General features: G+C 40.8%; 2 protein-coding genes across 3 annotated transcripts; one reads left to right on the top strand and one right to left on the bottom strand.

Annotated features, from left to right (window-relative positions):
* Positions 1-57: 57 nt before the first annotated feature.
* Positions 58-13,662, bottom strand: reps1 (RALBP1 associated Eps domain containing 1; the record flags this gene model as incomplete). Its single annotated transcript, XM_079215471.1, has 19 exons — positions 58-303; positions 389-494; positions 598-755; positions 1,075-1,167; positions 1,689-1,886; positions 1,994-2,192; positions 2,431-2,491; positions 2,771-2,875; positions 3,014-3,101; positions 4,401-4,481; positions 4,901-5,028; positions 5,932-6,086; positions 6,726-6,789; positions 6,867-7,029; positions 8,457-8,581; positions 9,234-9,399; positions 9,999-10,228; positions 11,776-11,899; positions 13,510-13,662. The coding sequence occupies 19 exons, from the start codon at positions 13,660-13,662 to the stop codon at positions 235-237; spliced, it is 2,466 nt and encodes an 821-aa protein (XP_079071597.1). The 3' UTR covers positions 58-234.
* Positions 13,663-15,691: 2,029 nt separating this feature from the next.
* On the top strand, positions 15,692-20,152 carry abracl (ABRA C-terminal like). 2 transcript variants are annotated; one of them, XM_079215103.1, is made up of 3 exons: positions 15,692-15,762; positions 16,801-16,866; positions 17,522-20,152. In XM_079215103.1, the coding sequence occupies exons 2-3, from the start codon at positions 16,806-16,808 to the stop codon at positions 17,701-17,703; spliced, it is 243 nt and encodes an 80-aa protein (XP_079071229.1). In that variant the 5' UTR covers positions 15,692-15,762; positions 16,801-16,805; the 3' UTR covers positions 17,704-20,152. The 2 variants fall into 2 exon arrangements, with proteins under 2 accessions (XP_079071229.1, XP_079071230.1); XM_079215104.1 differs by lacking the exon at positions 15,692-15,762 and adding an exon at positions 15,976-16,068.
* The last annotated feature ends 648 nt before the right edge of the window (positions 20,153-20,800 follow it).

A 20,800-nucleotide genomic window follows, 5' to 3' on the forward strand; every position in this document is an offset into this window, starting at 1 on the left:
CCTCACACTCCTGCCCCCCTCCTCCTCGTGGTAAGACTGTGCTCTCAGGTCCTTCCGGTTTTTGATTAATTAAGTGTGTGATTGAGCGCAAGAGTTTTAAGGGAGCACCCTGCAGCAGGTCGGAGCCTCCGGGGAAAGCCGTGACGGTGGGAGGAGGAGGGAGGGGTGGCGGGGGAGTCACACTGAGGGCCACAGCCTTGCTTCACTACAGCAGAGTTTTCCTCCTCACGTTGGTTAAAGATGAGAGAAAGGTCTGAGCTGCTCCAGCTGGACTTCTAGGGATATCCTCTCTTCAAGCAGGTCCTGGATAATGACAAGTTATCAGTGATCTTTTTGTTTTCGCCAGAGGGAAAAAGAGACTGAAGGAAAACGTTTGAATCCTACGTACCTTCAGCTGTTGCTGCAGTTCACTGTTAAGTCGTGCCAACACTGTGTTCGTCTCCTTGTTTCTTCTGATTGAAGCTTGAATTGCCTTTTTGTCTTTTCCTACTGACCTGAAAACACACACACACGTTTTTTTAAATTGATGTATTACTAAAATACATACAAAAACTAAATTAAACAATAACTTCCAAAGTTAACCAACCAAGTTTTTACCTGGGTATGGAGGGCTGAGTGGCCAGGACGGCAGCGATGACGTTTGATTTCTGCGGACCATGTTGCTCGTCCTCTGGTCGAAGCTCGTCTTCAGATTTCAACCTTCGCCGCACAGGCTTTGGAGGAGGCGCTAGCGGACCAGACCCAGAACCTTTGGCCTGATGGGAGGGAAAAAGTGAAAAAAAAATATTACTATGATCAGCATTTATATAAGAAACAAATCAATTAAATAATCAAAATAATAAAAGTAAATCGGCTGCTTAATCTTCAATGAAAATAATAATGGTTAGCTGCAGCCTCTACTTATCTTTAACTTTATCACATTAATACAATTGTTACTATTCTGCAAATGTGTTCACACTATTTACCAAAGACAAGACATGCATCTTCATTACATGTTGTAAATATTGTTCAGATTGTACTGTTGGAAGTATTAGATAATATATTCAGTTTGTTCACATTTTCCTGTTGACTTACAGAGTTGACAGTAGCGGAGGCTCTCTCATCTGCTTGGCCGTCGCTCTTGACCGTTCTTAAAGGGCCGGCTCCCTCCAATGACTTCTCCACTTGCTAATACAAAAAACATGACAGTTTATCTGTAAAATTATGGCTCAAATTTTTTTTGGGACATACATCCATCAAATTAACTGAATTATGATCAGAACTTTAATTCCCTTAAGACTTGTTGTTATAATGGAAAAGCGCCGACTGTCAAGGTCATTATTCTTATTGGAAATAATAAATAGTTATCATCCGTGGCTGTTGCGCAACGATAAATGGAAGAACCCTTGCAATGTTATCTGAATGCAAAATTAACTAGATGATACTGTTTTGCTAAATATAAAGTTAAAGATAAAGTTATTTTAATAGACAGTTGATTGTTTGCATGATGACTCGTTGTGAAGGCTTTGAACACTGAATGGCATCGTCAATTAAAGGATGACAGATGTCAACGTGCCTTCAGGAAGTTCAGAATGAGAGAAGAGCGGCGTTCCTCACAGCATGGTCAAGTATCAAGAGTTAATAGTGAAAGGATTATAATGAACAACTACTTAGTGACAGAGACACACAAACTCCAGGTGACAACATACCTGTCCGGGCTCACTGTGTACATCGACCTCCGGCAGACTGGAAGGCTGTTCAGATGCAGCGAAGGCCTGAAACTGACTGAAGTCAGCGAAGTTGGGCTGCTGGGGAATCTGTTGGGGGGAGGTGGTGGCGGTAAGCGCCGCACCGCCTCCTGGTGCACCTTCAGCCTCTGCACGAAGCCCCGTGTGTGGTGCTGATGTCTAGAAAGAGGGAGAGAGGAGTAGGGTGAAGGCCTTCATATTGTCAAGATTACACTTGATGCAGGATTCATGATGAGATGCAGTTGAACCTCATGATTTGTTTTTACCTGTGTGGGTAGCGGTCGAGGAGGCACAGCGGGCGGGTACGCTATCGTAGAGGATTGTGGTTGTCCTGCAACAACTGCGGCAGCGAAGGTGCGGTTCATGTCCAGAGACGAGGAACGAGAGTGAGAGGCGTGGGGGCGGGGTGGAGGTGGAGGAGGGGCTACCACCTTCAGAGCCTCTGGAGACGTTCCTGACTGAGACCTGAAGACAAGCATTTATGGTTCTGGAGTTATGGATAGGATTTACATTTACTTAATCCATTTCCTGCGCAGTTTATCAGAGTGGATGGTAATCTAAGTGGAAAGATGGTCAAAAACAAAGATAAACAGATACAAAACTCAAAGACGTCCACAGTGATTGTTCAACAGAAGTAAGAAAACAACATAAAACCCAACAATAAAGAACAGAAGCAAACTCAAAACACGTGATAGCCACTGACCTTTGTCTTGTGGTTGGCTCCTGGTCAGAGGTGAAGGAGTCTGAACTGCTGTAACCATCACCTTCATCGCAGACACACGCAAAAAACATCCCATAAACATCTGAATAATCTACTGATTATTATACATTTACAGCTGCCACTAGCATAACACACTTCAATCTCAGACTGAATGGCCTGCGATCAAGTTGCACTGTGGGTAATGTAGGCGTCAGGTTTGGACACGAAAGAGAAATGTGTGGAAATATGCCCTTTTTTTTTTTATACTTTTTTATATCTGTGCTTCGGTGGAGTTCTCTTTTGTAAACATTTATTATCTCACAGCAGCCCATCCTTTACTCACCTACAGTGTTGGCAGCTACGAACTTCAAGGAGGCAGGTAAATCACCGTCTTCTTCTGACAGTTCGGGAGGTTTAGCCAGCAGGGGACTGGTCGGGTGGTTGTGGTCTGAAGAATTGAGCAAAAACAGGGAGGCCAGAGGTGTTGAGTCAAGTGATCATGGTGACGAGAAAAACTTAATAAATGATTCATGAAATCGTAATCTATGCCATGGAGAGCCAGCCTTGAGGCCGGAGGTTGTCTCACCACTGCCAGTCCTCTTCAGCTCCATCTCCTGCATGTGGATCTTACTGGGTGTCATCCGGATGGGGACCGGGTGGACGATGGCCGTGTCCTGAAGGACAGATATGTGGGGACAGGAGGTGAGGAAGACCGATTTATGAAGTTTCACTGGAGATAGGTTTGTAGTCTACAACACGTTATTATCCATTTACTTTGTCAGGCTTTGCCTCCGTCTATCAATCCACTTGGTTTGATACATAGCAGCCTATCAAATGACAAACAAAGTAGACTCAAATGTATAATCGCTACAATCACATGACCTCATCACATTTTTGGATTGTGTTGACCCATTTTCATAATTTTAAACTGCCATTATCTCATGAGGACATTTAACATTTTCTGAATATTCTAATTGAATATGATTGAGGTTTAAGAGTTACTGTCTTTTAACTCCCTAACTAAGTAACATTACAAGTACAAATCTGAGGGAGGGAAGGGGGGGTTACGGCAATGTTCAAGTTCCGGTCAGGGATTTTTTATTTTTTTTCCTTGGGACTTCAGAGTACCCAAAAGCAATCTAAAGAAAGATGCCCATTTCTGCAATAAGGCAAATTGTGGTTATCACTACTGCACTTCTCACCAGATTAATATAATAGTGTAGAGCTATTCGTGAGCAAATAATGCTGGAAAAAACAAAAAGGGACTTTGACTCTTCAAATGTAAATGAGAAAGCACCACACAATTTTAAGTACATACAACATTTAACAATATATGGAAAGTGTATCTGTCAAAATCTGTAAAGTGATTGCTGGATGTCACTGTAGAAAAAAAGGTGATGTCCAATAGAGGCTAAGAAAATCACAACACATACCACACTTTGAAAGAACATCATGCACAGAGAAATATAGAGAGAGACAGGGAGATGGTTATACTGTCTATATGCATGTTATAAATATACACACACACACGTTGATATATACTTTTGGTCTTCTAATTCTGTAATTTGATCATTTTGGATAATTTCTTGCTTTTACAACAACTGACGCTGATGCTCAGTGTGTGGTGAAGAGTTTCATGTAGGTGCTCATTCCACAACCACACAGACCCTCCACTATCCAGGCACACACACAAAACTGTTTTCTCGTTTTATGAATTGTACGTTTTTCTTTTTAATCTCGTTGTTACTTGACATTTAGCCATTGTTACACTGATAATAATACTTAAATCTTATATAGCGCTTTTCTAAGTACCCAAAGACGCTTTACAAATGATAATGCCAATAAAGCATATCATGATGAATTCAAATTAAGAAGGAGAGAGGCAGAGAAGGAGAGAGGCCTCATGGAGATCCAGAGAGGGTTAATGTCTGTGCATTAATGGTGAAAACATGCATACTAAGTGATTGACTTACAGGGTCAGCTGGTGCAATGTTAGAGTCAAATTGGGTCAGAGTTTGTGAGCTGGAGGAGCGCTCGCTAAACGTCTCCCACTGCTGCAGGAGACAGACAGACAGTGAGAAAAAACACGTCAGTCAGCCAGTGCAGTGACATCACACATTTACATCATCAGCCTGAGCCTCTACCGTCATGTGACATCAGCCGTCACCAGAAGACGTGGCGATGAGACATTATCGGTAGGCTTTGAAACGAGACTTTCATACAGAACAGCAGGCTAACGCCACAGTCTAGGAAGTGAGAGAAGAGGTGCTGAATTATCAGTAATTATGTTTGAGGTTGAAGAGGATGAAGTGGCAGTCAAATCATGACGGATGGATAGAGAAAAAGCACCTAATTAACAATGCGCAATTAATTATGAGGAATCAAATGCAAACACAGCAAAAGCAAACAAACATGGAGCATACAGTATGTTTGAAGATACAATAAGAAAACTTTGTGTGTGCGTGTTGTGAACCTCGTTGCTCTGGTTCATCTCTGGCCAGGCCTGGTTGAGTGAAGGCATGGAGGGGGACTTGCTGGGGGTGACCTCCACCGGGGAGCCCGAGTATCCAACGTCAGCTGTCTGCTCCGAGCCCGAGCCCTCTGAATGCCGAAAAATAAAAACACAGGTTAGCCAGGCTCCAACCAAAAAAAAAAATATCTGAATTTTAATCCATGATAAAGAAAACACACACTTGCTTGGCGGTGGGGAGGGTCACAGCTAAAGCTTAAGTGGTCTGTGATGACCAGTATATTAGGTAGAGTTTATGACTCCTCTCCATTCGTCACACTACATTGGCTGTAATTGCCTTCTCTGGTCAAAGTGACCGCTGTTCAGTACATTGACATTTCTGTGACACAAACAAACCCTCAGAAATATAAACTGAGAATTGCCACTGAACATTATTCAAATGAATTCTGCATGTGGTACAATGGAAAAAAACACAATATATTTGTATTTACATGCAAAGAGTATACAGTTGTTTCCATTTTCTTCAAAAATGACACTAATGCAATGAGATGGGGGTGGGGGGAACAGCAAAATGATCTCTAGAAGTTTTAGAAACAGCATTTCTGGCTTGCACAGAACATGGCAAATTAGTAAAAACACTCTGTATATTTGGCAATTCATAGCTAAAAAGATTTACATGGAACTTGACACCCAAAAGAAGGATAAATAACTTTCTAATGTGTTGTTTTTCTCTTAAAAAAACAACACAATTCTCTTATAATACAGAAAACAATGATATCAATTGCAAAACATGTGTGTTTTTCTTTGCAAGCTTAATTGTTTTGGCAAGCTAATGAGAGAACGTGACATTAAAACAGGCAGCAGAAACGTACAATAGCTGCATATAAAGTACAGCCCAAGTTAATCTATCGATGAACTAACAAGATTCCAGTAGAGCACACTGTAGTGCTGTAACCTCACGGGTTTTATGATGAAATTAGGGGAAGGAGCAAAACAGAGAAAGAGAGAGAGACAGTGAGAGAGAAACTGTGTACCTGCTGAGTCATCCAGGTCAATCAGCTTTGGCATCAGACTCTCGGGCAGCTTCTCAGGGAGGTCGTAGCCATTCTTCCTGGCCACAACCAAGTGGAAGGCAGCGCAGAACTCGTCCAGGGTCAGAGCTCCGTCTTTATCAAAGTCTGACAGCTCCCTTCAAAACACACATTAGACATTAGTGAGTCTGCCATCCTCACAAAACACATAACACAGCAACTACAGAAGAGTTTTTCTTAAAATGGATCAGCTTTAAGAATTTTTTCTTTTTCTTCAATTAATCACTTAAACAATTTATTTAAAAAAGTATACAAAGCCAGAATTCTCATTTCATCAGAAAATTATGATTATTTTCCCATCAGATTTTAAACACACTACATGTCACACTGTAAATTAAATCATTAAAATGGTAATGCTTGGTTCCTGTCCAATCATCAATGTCATCAATACTGCCAGTATCAGCTGTCCAGTCGTAGCTTCACTGGAGACATCTACAGTCAAGTCCATAAATATTTGGACATTGACACATTTTTCATTATTTTGGCTCTGTACACCACAACAATGGAGTTGAAATAAAAAATGTAAATACCCTCAAATTAAAGCTGAAAGTCTGCACTTAATGCACATCTTGATTTTTTTCATTTCAACTTCATTGTTGTGGTGTACAGAGCCAAAATAATGAAAAATGTGTCAATGTCCAAATATTTATGGACCCGACTGTACATGGGACACTAAATATCTTCAGGACAGACAAACACAGCAGAGTTGGTGACTGGCAAGAGAAGTGAAGACTCACCAAATATGTGACAGCTCTAAAATCGGTAGCTTTGATTTGGTGAAGAATTCTTTTGCAGCTGAACCTGGAACACAACGAAACAGATGATTAACACAATACACTTGTTGTGTGTGCGTGTGGTGTGTGTGTGTATTTTCCTACCGGGTATGAAGCCGGTGAGGTCTGGCTGAATGGTTTTGAACTGGTTAATATAATACTGTCTTTGCTCGTCTGTGATTTTCCACGGATCATCGTAGCCGCTGGACTGTCGCTGGATCTCATTGGTCATTGCTGCCGAGGCCACCGTTCGTATTGTTGTGCTTTCCTACGGGAAACCACATGGGACATTTACAGACACATTTAAGACAGTAAAAGCTTTTTCAAGGAATATACAATAATTGTAGCAAATAATAGTTGTTGTAGTTGTGATTTTATAACAACATAATTGTTTCATTAATAATTTGTTTTAATGTCTCTTCATAGGAACGGACATTGAACTGTTTTCTGTGGTTATCCGACTAGTTGTTATGTTGCCAACACACGTCGGTGGGCTGTAAATTGTTGTCGCAGCTCTGGAGACGGATGGCTGGGTAGTTAGCGAGGGAGCTTGTTCTCGTCTGTAGCGGCGAGGAGTGAGGAGGGTGGACCGGTAAGACGCAGCGCTGCAGCTGGCCACTGCTGTTCGGATCATTTTCTGTAACCAGTGTAGCATTAAAGCTTGCACAGTGAGCCTGCTGCTTGCCAGCAGTCGCAATGGCAACGGCACAAACAAAAACAGCCACTGCTCTAATCATCCCACGGGGTGGTCAGAGCAGCCGTTTCACTCCCATTTTATTAATGCATTTGTTCACTGTATACATCAAAAACCGCCAAATAAGTGAGAAACTCCCTGGCAATAAAACTGTCTGATCAAGCACATAATTAAGTCAAACGGGTTGGAATAAAACCTGTAAGTATTCAGGTGCAGTTTCTTCAGTGGCTGTTTGTACTGTAGTCACTTTCTGACCAGTTTTTTTTACTGTATAAACTGTTATACATTCTCATAAAAGTATCAGGAATGTGGCACAGCAAAAGGAATTTGGACCGACAGAGGCCCATTGTCAGATCCCATCCATCAATGACAATTTGACAGATTTAATCGCATCATCTATGAAGCTAAAAAAAAAAAAAATCAGCATGTCACCTGTCTAAAATCAGGCACTGAGCATAGAGGCTTCTACAGTTTTTCACTTTGCCTGAGCAATGTCACACAAGTTGTTTGCGGAGTTTAAGTCTACTAGCTCTTGCAGATAAAGCCCCGAAATAAAATGTTGGCTCATGTTTGAGGCACCACTGCGATTAGTGAGATTACGCTCCATGTTTGCAATGTCTGACGAACATTTTCCATCTGACGAAGGAGGTTGATGATTTGCCCTGCTGATTAACACAGGCTGTCACAATATTTTCAGAGTCAGTCTCATGATATATATTGATGACGTATAGCATTACCTCCTGCCATAATAGCATGCAAGCTTATTTTTCTGTTTCTATTTTGTCACCACAAACCCCATTTCTGCTGTGTGATTAGCTGATGGTGTTGTTTGACAGCACTAATCATTTATCCGTTGCATGATCAGCAGTCTTTTTTATCTGCTTTTTAAGCATCAGGGCCAGAATGAAAGGGTAGGGGTTTGCTTGGCAACTGAAGAATTTAAAACTACATACATCTGACCAGCCTTAGTACTGAGGGACAGACGCGTAACACTGCCCTACCTGGACTGACGAGGGATGCATTCCTGGGATGGATGGCGGGGTGTCTGCTGTGAAACTGACCCAACTTTCCTGACCTGGAGGCGGGGGCGAGCGGGACGGCCACATTCCCTCACCGGGCACCGGAGCTGGAGGGAGGAAGAGAGGAAAGCAAACATTTACATCCCATGATACACAAAAAATATTTATTGCATGAGTAATTAGGAAAAGATAACAACTATAGACTTATCAATAAATTGTTGCAGGTCCTGAGAGGGTTATTTTCATACCATTCTTTTAAATAATATCTCCATCCATTTTGTGCTGATGAAAGCATGACACAGGTCATGTGATGTCTCTTGTTCCTCTAATGACTAACTGCTACTCTCAGCAAACACCAGGAAGTAACACAAACACAACCAGTATGCTCTGTGCTGACTCTTCCCAAACAGCTGGCATCACATTTTTTGCCAAAATTCTCTTTGTCATTATCCACACACAAAAAAAAAAAATCATTCACCTTGTGGTGTCTTCATATGTACTTTGATGTTGGGCTGCAACTAGCTATTATTCTTAGCATTACGGAATAAATAGTGAATCAAAGGTTACGACTTCATATGGACTTCTGAAAAACAGTCCAAATCCCAAAGATATTTAGTTTAACATGACAGCAATGAATAACAGAAAAGCAGGAAACATAAGATGCTGGACAAACTGACACTGGAGGTATATTAGAATAAATTCACTTCTAATTCATCATCACCAACTTGTATTCAGCAGCAGTGGGTCAGTGGATGTTACCTGCTTGTGGTTCTCTGAAATGCGTCCACACAGCTCCAGTTGGAGCCACCACCGCCTGTCTGTCTGCGTTTCCTCCACTGGGCTGCCGCTTGTGTTTCCTCCACGAGGGAGGGGAGGTGGGGGGAGACTGGTCAGGGGAGACCAAGGGGGACGTTGGTTCGGGCTGCTAACACACGTAAATACAATCAATCTCATGAAATATGTATGCAGATAAAGACGGCATTCAGTAAACACCTACACAGCTGCAGATTTAATGAGAATAAACATCTCCAGACATGCAATCTTCAAAGATCTTAAATGTGACACACAGGGAGGAAACAGGAGCTCAGCGTGCAGAAGTGTAGCCTCAACTGTCTTATCATGGTTTCACATGTTATGAGTATTAACTTTCAGATTCTAACTCATTAATACAAGATTTCCATCCTGAATATGCCACATCCGAGCTAATAAATGCTGCGTCAAAGCTTTTTCTCTGCTCATCACCGATATGGATGTTCAAGCAGCCAGCGAGCGAATATTTCACAATAGATGTAAATCGATGAGGTCTATGTAACTGACAAGCAACACACTGTGGGTTTCAGTAAAGAAAATGTCTTTGCTGAAAAAGACAGAAAAAACGCAGAAAAACTTTGAGCGTAATTACTAGAAACACTCAAACATGCAGAGGAAAAAACACACTATTCCAGTGGCATATCTAGAAAATGTGCGGCGGCTCAAAAAAGGTTGAAAAACACTGCTCTACACGATAGGAGTAAAATGACTAACCTGTGGTTCTATGCTGGGTGCCAGGGGCTGGATGACCTCGTGGGCAGGAAGTGAAGTGGCTGCCGGGGGTCCTTTCTTGTTCTGGAGACCCCTGGCTGGTGGTCTGGGCATTACTGGAGCGGCAGAGGCTGGGTACAACCCCTGACTGTCAGAGTCCTGGTACAGAGCTGCGTGCCTCGCCTCTGCTTCATTCTTCCCCACCACGAATCTGGGCAGTGGCAGGTCTTTGACTGGTGAGACAGGAATCCATACATAGAATTAGAGGAAATATTAGTTTCAGATTGAATTTCAGGTGCTTTGATGCACTAAGCAGGAGGACTGACTGACTCTCTGCACTGGACTAAGTTTGCCAGATGTCATCAGTCGGTTATGTTTAGTGCACTTCATCGATTACTTCTCACAGATGAGTTTACTTTTATGGTGAAGCCACTCCATCGTGCCTAATGTGCTTCTACTTCAGTTATTGACTCCAGCGATTACCCAGAATGCCTTGAGAAGGAGCATGAACTTCTCGCAATAAGCTGTGTGTTGTTACAAAGGTACAAAGGTAAGTATGAGAACAACAGTGTGAAAACAGAAGGAAACAGGTCGGACTGTTTCCTCAAAATAAAACATGGACTGAGTGCTGCTCTATTGATGCTACTGTTGCTGCACTAGACAGCAAGGTGTGTGTGTCTCGTCTTCAGTGGATTTACATGACGTTAAATGTCAGAACAAATAGTGACATTAGAAAAAAAGTCCTCACTATTGAGTCGCTTTACCAATGATATTTCTACTGTTTCAGACAAATGGTGGTGTTTTTTTTCTGCTTTTAGATTATCGGCTCATATTTAAAGAAAGATAGGAATTTGTCACATAACCATGGGTATATAAAAAAAAACTACTCAAAAACCTAGCAATATACTGTGGAACATTTTACAGATTAAAAATGTGCTCTCTGGGGAACAAACTACACTGTATACTGGTGAGATAGAATAACTTTCTATTCAATATGTCAGCATGACCAGGGTGGCTTTAGGCTTTCTGATAACACAACACAAGTGAACATTTTAAACCAAATTCTATCCATGACTTTAATTCACTGCATCTACTTCTGAGACCGCCTTATCTTTAAGCGGGAAAGGTTTATTAAGACCCAAAACATCCCCAAATCCAATAGGCATCACGTTGTACATCACGCTCATTTTGCTTTGAGGAAGTGGCCACTCCTGGGTTTCCTTATATTTATTCAAATGATGAAATAATTTCAGCAACTTCATGTTGCAATATTTCAGGTCAAACAAGTAACTTCACTCAGGAGGGTGACAGTGACATCTTCCCTTGTGTATTTTTTAAGAGCTTTCACGCCAAAGACAAACAGAAAAATGCAATTTTGCAGTTAAACCCTCGAGAGCTTTGACTACATAAAAAATAAATAGAAAGCTCTTATTGTCAAGCACCTGATTACACAAATATTGGGCTTCTACTAACTTCCATGCAGAATAGCTACACGTATTAAATAATTTTCTGATTTTACAATTAGTTAACACAGACTGCATTCTTTAAGACTTTAAATTTGAAGACTGCTATACTGCTCTTTGCTCCCTGTCCCATGATCTCCTCGAATTCATTAAGCTATCATTTCTGAAACAATATTTTGCCTGCCTTAGATACACAAAAAGCTTTTGTATCCAGTGTCACTGGTATGTTTTATATGACGGTACTTAGAGTGAATCTGCTCTTGCATGAGAGCGGGTTCTGAATTAAGATAAATGGTTCAATTCATCGGTGGACTCACCAGAGTTGAGGCTTTCCACCCTCAGGGGCAGACCGGACTGGGCAATGGCAATAAGCTTCAGAGCGATGTAGAACTGGCTCCGCCCGAAGTGACCCAGCCGAGTGGCTCCACATAGCTCTGTGATCTAAACCCACACACAAAAGAATAAGGAGGAACAGTTAACAACATTGTATTCATCTGAAACTCTGATATTAACTATTACTGAGAGAAGAGAAAACCAGACTATTCAAAACGTACAGAATTTTACATGGAAGAGTTACAAAACTTAGAGTTTGCTTTAACAATAGGCTAAATGTTTTTCTTCTCAGTGGTCACAAGCAACATTGTAACCACTTGATATATCTCAACAGTCTTACTGAGTTAATGTGATGTAGTTTACCTGCTTCAAGTCACAAAGAAACCGACACAAGAAACAGTCTCATTTGCTTAGCTTATTAGCAGATGATCAGTGAGACTGGCCGCTAATAAGCCTGATTATCACATATTTGGCTGTACTTGACGTCATGCTGAGCAGGCTTTGTCCAGAATGGTAGACTGAACATTCAGACGGACACTACAAAGTGTTTAAAAATGTGCACAAATAGAAAACACATAGGAGATAAGGCAATATTGTGGGGGAGAGTGTATAATTCAGTGTGGTCACAAGATAAATATGTGGGCCCCAGGAACCTGTCAATGATTGACACCCAGGGAGTTAAACCTTGTAACATTAAGATGATTCCTTCAGCGCTGAGAGGCACAACATCGACAGCCGGCCACAGCCGACTGATCCCCTTCTTGCTGACAAAGGATGTATTCTGAGTGTGTCTGGATACAAAGCAGCCCAGTCACTTTTCTCTGCCCGTTACAACATGACACTGTAGCTGTACATGTCTGATTGGCCACCACCATGTACATTTTGAAAGTAGATGATTACAATACTGCCCAATTCTTCCACCGCACAGCTCCCCTTGTTGACCTTGAAAGGGATTCTGACTCACAAACTGCAAATATTGGCCTGCTGCGATACTGGAGTCACACAAAAAATGAAAATGGAGCTGCTGAATTTTAGTTTAGTGAATTTTACAGGCAAAGCAGTGAGGGCGTGGATGGCATCAAGGTTGATGTGACAATAACGTTAATATAATATATGACAAGTAGCAAAAATAGATCTGTGTATGGGCAGGTTGAATGACACATTATTCCTAAAATCAGGATATTTCTGAGACAGTTGATGGTATGTTAGGCAACAGCTATTATAAATCACATTGACATGTAGACACTGGCATTGGGTCTGCTTTTCCATCATGTCAGTGGTGAGCAAAACAACAGATTAGAATGGAGTGAGAAGACAGGAAACAGTGGGCAGTAATCTGAAACAAAGGGGCTGATGAGGACATCATTTACTACAACGTTATGTACAATGGGCTATACTTGGAGAGCAGACATACTAGCGTATGTTATACGAATGAGATGCCAATTGGAGACCAAATGTTTAGCTTAAGTAAATGATGTGACTTGGCTGCCCACTCCTCTCTGGCTCAGGCTAACATTAGCCAGAAGAAGGTGTGTCTCTTCTGCTGCGCAGCATTGCTAACCACCACGACCAAACCCAGAGCTACACTTGGATGACAGGTCGGCTCTGACAGCCGGGCAAGTTCATCAAAAATCCACGACCAGCACCACGTTTTCTGGCCAGCTTTACAGTCTAACGATACCACTTTTCAAAACTGGCACTCGCTAAAGCTAGCTTACCTGCAGGACAACTTCGCTGGGTAGCTGGGCCGCCCGGAAAAGGTCAAGAACTCTCCCATTGGAAGCCACTTTCTTGGTGTTGTCCGTATCGCAGTAGATGAACAAATCCGAGTAATATTTCTGCTCGACATCAGTAAGCGTCAGACTTTCCATTGTGGCACCAATTGACCCCGAAAAACCAGACTACTTGGCTGTTGATTAGCCCAGAGCCAATGGCTAAGGCAGGATCCAAAAAAAAATGGGCGAGACTTCAGGAACCTAACTTAGCTCGCGTTACTGCACGAGCTAGGTTAGCAGCGACACTGTTCTCAGCGCGCTGTGTCGACTTGTTGTCGCCTGAGTCCACTCTCTGGAAAATAAAATAAAAACCGCCAATGCTATCTGTTGATAAAGGCGGCTGGTCAACAGTCAAATAATCAAACAAGGAATGTTTTCATACAGTTAATTACTTAGTTAACTTGTTGGGCCAAGTAGCCAACAGCTGGCTAGCAGTACAGTGAGCTAGCGGCTACCTTGAATCAAAGTCAGTTGCACCAACGTTAAGCTAACTAGCGAGTCGCAAAGTGCGTCCACCTCCTCGGCCGGGACATCTGCTGCGTTAATCTCCCGTTGTGGCACTTCTTCTCCCGGTAATCCGTTACGGGATGGCTTCTCTACGTTTCGCTGGAAACAAATTCCTCAGCGGGGCCGTTAGAAGTAAAGTTTCATGGTCTTTGGGTTCCTTCCTCTAGTAATCTTAGCCGCCATTCCTACCACCAGTGTCAAGCCCGTTAAAGTAACACTTCCGGTTGGGTTTTTCAAATTAAAACACCGATTCGACGTGCATTTAACTCGGAGCGCTTTAAACTAAAGGGCTGTGATTTAATCCCAAATTTCCATGATTTGAAAATATCCACAATATGTGTTATTAGTAAATATTTGAATTAAAGAATCATTATTGTTTTAATCTGCATTAACAGAGTCCCATAGGGGCTGTGTTAGTTAACATGTATGATACACATACATTTCTATGTTACAATTCTCCCAGAAGAGCTCCCGGAATACAACAGACACAAATGCAGTCTAAGGTCCCGGTACATCCTATTCCTTGCAGTTGCCACAAAAACACATCATTTTGAGTTTTTTTCTCCCTCACATCGGGTCCATGATGATGGATGATGATCGGGTTCACTGATTAGGCTGGAAGCCCATCCCCAGCCAGACGTGGAAAGGATATGACAACACAATTGCACCACACATCAAGACATCCCTAGTCCTTCGAGCTTGCCAATGTCAAAATATTCCTTAACGACTAAGAATAAGCACTTTTGCAAATGTTTTTGATGCAGTGCTGAATTGTTTTAATTTTCAATGTAGCTGTCAGCATTTCACAGAGGGGCTATCACTGCAGTCACCACTATTAAAGGTATGAGAAGACACACAAACATCCTTTTCTCCAGTCTCCTGTAGGCCAACAACCGAAAACCAACGAACAATTTAACAAGACAATATTGGACAATAGAAATTTGGAAAAATGTTGCCTAGCCTGATGAGTCTTCTGCGACATTCAGATTGTAGGGTCAGAAATTGTGATCAACATTATGAAAGTGTGCATCCATCCTACTCCTTCATCATTGGGCCTCTTAGAACTAATTGAGCACCTTTGCAGCACGTCCCTAAGGTGCTCTATTGGATTGAGATCTGGTGACTGGGGAGGCAATTTGAATCCAGTGAAGCCATTGTCATATTCAGGAAACCAGTTTGAGATTATTTGAGTTTTTTGACATGGCTTGTTAGTAGCCAATAGAAGAAGGGTACACTGTGGTGGACTTGGATGGACATGGTCAGCAACAAGGCTCAGGTAGGTTGTAGCATTTACACAATGCTCAATTGGTGCCCCCAAATTGCTGCCAATAAAATATCCCCCACACCACACGATCAGGATGGATCCATGCTTTCATGTTGTTTACGACAAATTGTGATGCTACCGCCTGAATGTTGCAGCAGAAATTGCTTTTCTAGGGCCAGGTCACAGGGGCAACAGACTCAACAGGCTCAGCCGGCTCAGGCTCAGCAAGTTTTTCCAGACGTCCATCTCCCCAGCAACTTTTTCCAGGTCTTGACAGGGGCTGGCTATATAATCTCTCATGTTCTCTAAAATGAGTCCGCAGTGGAAGTTTCCGCGCAGACCCTGAACGCAGCAGCAAAATCCACCGGAGCCTATTCATTAGAAAGCCGCCCGTCATCTTATTAGAAGTCAAGACGAAATTAAAGGTAAATACATATACATGTTAAAGTGACATTTAATCTGGTTGTGTGTTTACTGTGAATGCATCGTTTTGCCACCACTCGGTACGTCCGCCTCGCTGTCTGGAACTCCTCCGTCCTCCCTCACGAGATCATTTGTTGAACGTTAGAAGCTAACGTTACCGGCGAGCTCGTATCTGATGCTCCTTTCAACACTTTATATCGTACCTGACGTCATGAAATACGTATTTGAAGTGTAAACATCAACCCGCACGTAAGAATGACTTCACATCACTGAGGATGAATGAGTTACAGTGAGGATTTGTGCTCTAGGTAGCTAGCTTGGATGCTAATCCATCCATTTCCGCATTCATGTTCGCCGCCCTGTTCACGTTGAAGCTTGTTCCGTTTGATCTCAATGCTGATGTTACTTTTATTAAAGGTACGGCTGATGCTGATGTTTTGTGTGTTTTCGACTAAAATTGCATTTGTATTACTTTAGTGGTTATATCAATCGCTTTCCTATAAGAAGATACGTTTAGTTTCAAACTCCTTTCACTAATCTGGCAAATTGCCACTAATCCAATGAAATTCTTTTTTTTAACTAAAATAACTTTTTGAAAATTCATCGTATAATTAATCACCATCTAACCGTTATATATATATATATATATATATATATATATATATATATATATATATATATATATATATATATATATATATATATATATATATATATATACACACACACACTTTACCTCATCACTGTTGGTCCAGGAGGCCATGACGATGAAGACCTTTTATTATTATCATTTTCTTTTTATAAGAGCTGATTGAGAGATGGACTTGTGTTAAAGAGTTAAAAGGCACTACTGTTTCCTTAAAGCAACAGAAAATAAAATTACACATTTCTGAAATGGAGTTTGGTTTAGTGGTCTAATCCTGCAAGAGAGGGCTGTGTATCCAGACTGGGAGTAGTTCATGCTTTTCAGAAAATAAATGGATTAAATTCAAGCAAAAGTCTAATTTTGATGCTATATTTGTCTCTGTTTTCCCTTTCAGCAACAATGAATGTCGATCATGAAGTAAAAATGCTGGTGGAGGAGATTAATCGACTCGGCAGTAAAAGTGAGTCTGTGCTACGATTCTGTTTTGGAGGAGGATGTGTTTCATACTCTGGCATAGCTGAACAGTTTTGAAGCGGTTCATGCCATGAATTCTAATGAACCGTAAACATGCAATCATGTGATGTTGAGCAGTATAGTTCCAGCTTACTGCGCCTCATGATGGCAACACAAACAAACAAACTACCAGCTCACCAGCCTCAGCCTTCTCTCACTTGTATTTTGTGTCAAATAAACTCATTAATAATGTTTTCAAGCGCTAGGTAAAATATTAAAACTTGCAGCTGGTTCAGATGTGCTGCTTTTCTCAGTGTTTTTACTTTATTTATTTTTAAATTGTAAATTAAATATCTTTGGGTTCTGGAAAATTTGAAGAGAACGCCTTTTCAACAGTTTCCTGACATTTTGTAGTGTAAACAATTAATTAAATACATCTATAATAATCAGCACATTATATCAATAAGAAAAAGCCCATAAGCCACCATTACTAGGGGTTGAGTCAAAATAAAATCCAATATTTACACGCAAAAATGGGGTGGCTGAGGCTTACGTGGGGAAACATTATAGAATAATACATGAACGATCAGGTCATTATTACTTTTTAGATAATAATCCGTCCCATTTGGCATTCATTTATCGATCTGTCTCTTATATAACAGGTGCTGATGGTCAAACCAGAGTGAAGTTTGGGGTCCTATTTAATGACGAACGCTGTGCCAACATCTTCGAGGCCTTGGTTGGCACCCTGAGGGCCGCCAAGAAGAGAAAGGTGATCAATTTCGAGGGCGAGTTGCTGCTGCAGGGCGTCCATGATAATGTTGACATCGTGCTCCAGGAATGAGGCCAAAGTTGCTATCAGACGGTCTTCTAGCAACTTACTGAATCCTCGAAAAAATACCGAGCTTCTGCCGTCTACCGGCTTTTCACTGAGCTTCTGTTTTCAGTTTCCTTCATGTACAGGGCTCAGTATTTGAGTTTAAACAGATGAGATCAAACCATACGGGCCCAGCTGGCATGTCTGCATATGATTTCATTTGATTTCACTTTGCCAAACAGTATCACAAAAAGTAATATGAGAATATTTTAGGTTTCAGGGACTAAAAAACAGCCACATTCATGGTTTCAGATGACAAGGAAAATGTTTGTTTCTCTCCGTCTCAGGCGCTGCTGTTATCAACCACGGGTCTGACATGTGATTTTGATACACTTTTAAGACTATAAACGCACAAATCAGGAATGTAGTTATGTGTGACACATTAAAATGTATTTTCTTTTGTTATTTTTTTTTTAAGAATTTACAGTTTAAGGTGGCTATCACAACCAAATGCCTCTCTTGATAATATCAGTGTTGAGATGAAGGACATGCGGAACAAGACATTGACTTCTTCACACTTTTAATTAGAGCACTCTGACCTTGACATATTGTTTGTAATGATACTTTTTCTGAAAGCTACAACAAATGTCCCTTTATCAGCCTCAAGTGGCAATGGGAGTTAAGACCTCAATACCTACAAAGCATACAATGTGTTTTCACATTTAATCTAGTTTATAAATATTGGATTAAGTCAGCTTTAAAACAATGCAGAGTGTTTCCACCAACAGTGTCACCAAAAGGCAGTTCCATTTATTGTTTACATGAGCCATTTCTACTACCTCTTGTGGACTTTGTAAAAAGACCTTCTTAGACCAGTGCTTTTGGAAATACGAGAACAATTCCTTCATAGAAACTACAAAGACAAGTGCATTTCAAGACAGACTTTTCCACCTTTTTGTACTCGATGCAAGTAGTTTTTATTCCATCTTTTTACATGTGGTCAAAAGTGACTTTTTCCTGCTAAACAAATTCTAAAAGTTGCCTTTTGTAAGAAACAGTTGATGAGCAAATGGCGAATGTATTTCTTGTGCAATTTTTATTAGCGTATAATAATTACAGGGTGATTGGTGCCAGATGCAAAAGATGAATTTGTGATGTTTCTCAGGACCAAATCAACAGAACCAAAATATGTTTAAATGTCCTGTAGCTAAAATGAGGTGTCTTATTTGAGACATAAGATGTGCATTTATAGTTTTATTAGTTATTTTTATTCAATTTTATTTGACCATTCTTCTGTACTGTAGCTCAAATAATGTAATACTTGCAGATCAGGTGCGATCAATTTGCTTGGTTTCGACAAGCATTCCCAGCTTTCTGGAGGCCCGAAGTGGACAAAAATGTAATTAATATAAATAGATGCAGACAGAATTTGTAAAATAATCCAATTGTTTTTTTTGGGGGGAGGGGGAATAATGAAAATCTGGTAATCATAATTTATTTTTCCCAATAGCATTTCAGGTGCATTTTAATTTGACTTTTTATGTCAAAATGCCCCTTTTTCTTTAATTTATACTTCAAAATTACATTTTTCCAAATAACCATTGCATTTTAAAATCCCACTGTTCAACAGTGAGGATTTGGAAGGGCGGATACGGCTACGTGATTGGCTGTTCACTCAGTCAGACCAAAGAAACAGCCAATCGCGTACCTTGCTCTGCGCCATCGTCTTGGATAATCACCTGAAAGGCCAACTATCTCCAGATATTTTTCCTGAATGTAACACGTCATACTTGGCGGTCGTTGTGCTCACCTGCATAATATCAAGATTTATATCACAACAACCACGCCTCATCTGCAAGTTTTATGAGAACCATTTCACACTCACTGCTGTTGTATCAACCTAGCATATTGTTTTATGCTCAGGTGTTTGCTGTTTTGTTTCAGCTTGACTTGAATTATGTCTTTTTGTTTTTCTAAACCCAATAGGAGATTGTGCTCTAAACAGCGGTGGTGGTTAAAAAATGTGTTAAAATCAGGAAAACTGAATGCGCAAAATTGTATGCTGATTATGAATGAAATGTAGCCTTGAAAACAAGATGTAATCATTGGAATACAAAACAATATAGGCTAAGTAGAAGAAGGAAAGGTTATGGAAATATTGGAGAAAAGCAAGAGTTGGGAAGAAACATGCTGCTTGCATCACTGTCATTTTGAATTGTCCTGCTGTGTGTCGCTCTGGAGTGGGCTGATCAGACATGCAAATTACAGCACAAGTTAACGCTTACCAAGTGGAGAAAGTTGTGATCAGAGTTTTGCCAATACCTCAAGCCATTTCTGTGAACTTGTTGGCTGCCTCCATGATGTGTTCATGTGCGTCATTACTGTCTTTTTGTATTGGCAATAACACATTCCTGAACGAATAAAGGTTTCTGTTACTGCGGTATAAACACAGAGGAATAAAATCTCTACACTTGAAGCCTTTAACCTGCTTTGTGGTGTGTTTTGTGGTCATTTTGTGTTTCATGTGGTTGTTTTGTCTCTTTTCACAGTCATGAGTCTTGTAAGATGTATGAATGGTGGTTGGTTGCCTAATCATCTCCAGGAGAATTTTTCTTTTTTCCTTTTGTCTTGTCATACTTTTTATTCACTCTGGTGTTCAAACGTTTGGTTAAATTGAAAAGCCATTGATTGTTACACATGTACTCTTATGTATATTCTACATGTTCTTCTGCAAAGCTCCTGTTACCTTGCAGGATTTTTTTGGGGATCACTGCTGGGTGGATGAAATGTGTGCTGTCATAACGGCTAAATAAGACAGTGATGCCGCCCCACAGTTATGTGACATGTGCAGTGGGACTATTTTACCCATATATTATGATAGATCATTTGTTGTACGTGATGGAAAAGACACAAAAGTACGATGGTTGAATACAATTTTAGGTGTACTTAAGAATGTTCATGTATTACCACCTTAGACATTTTCTCTACTACATTGTCGTTGTTTTTTGACCTTTTACTTCATTATATTGATCTGACAGCTGTCGTGACTGTTGCTAATTAATATTTTACATACAATACCTATGATGGCCTTAATAAAATAAATACGGCAAATAGAAAACAATAA

Source organism: Taurulus bubalis (genome assembly GCF_910589615.1).
Source record: "Taurulus bubalis genome assembly, chromosome: 3".
Taxonomy (NCBI): Eukaryota; Metazoa; Chordata; class Actinopteri; order Perciformes; family Cottidae; genus Taurulus; species Taurulus bubalis.

What these genes read in the sequence shown, in the direction of transcription:
- abracl (XM_079215103.1), top strand. Translation starts at nt 16,806, where the DNA reads ATGAATGTCGATCATGAAGTAAAAATGCTGGTGGAGGAGATTAATCGA. An exon ending in TAATCGACTCGGCAGTAAAA is followed by an intron (nt 16,867 to 17,521) that starts GTGAGTCTGTGC and finishes CTTATATAACAG; the next exon opens with GTGCTGATGGTCAAACCAGA.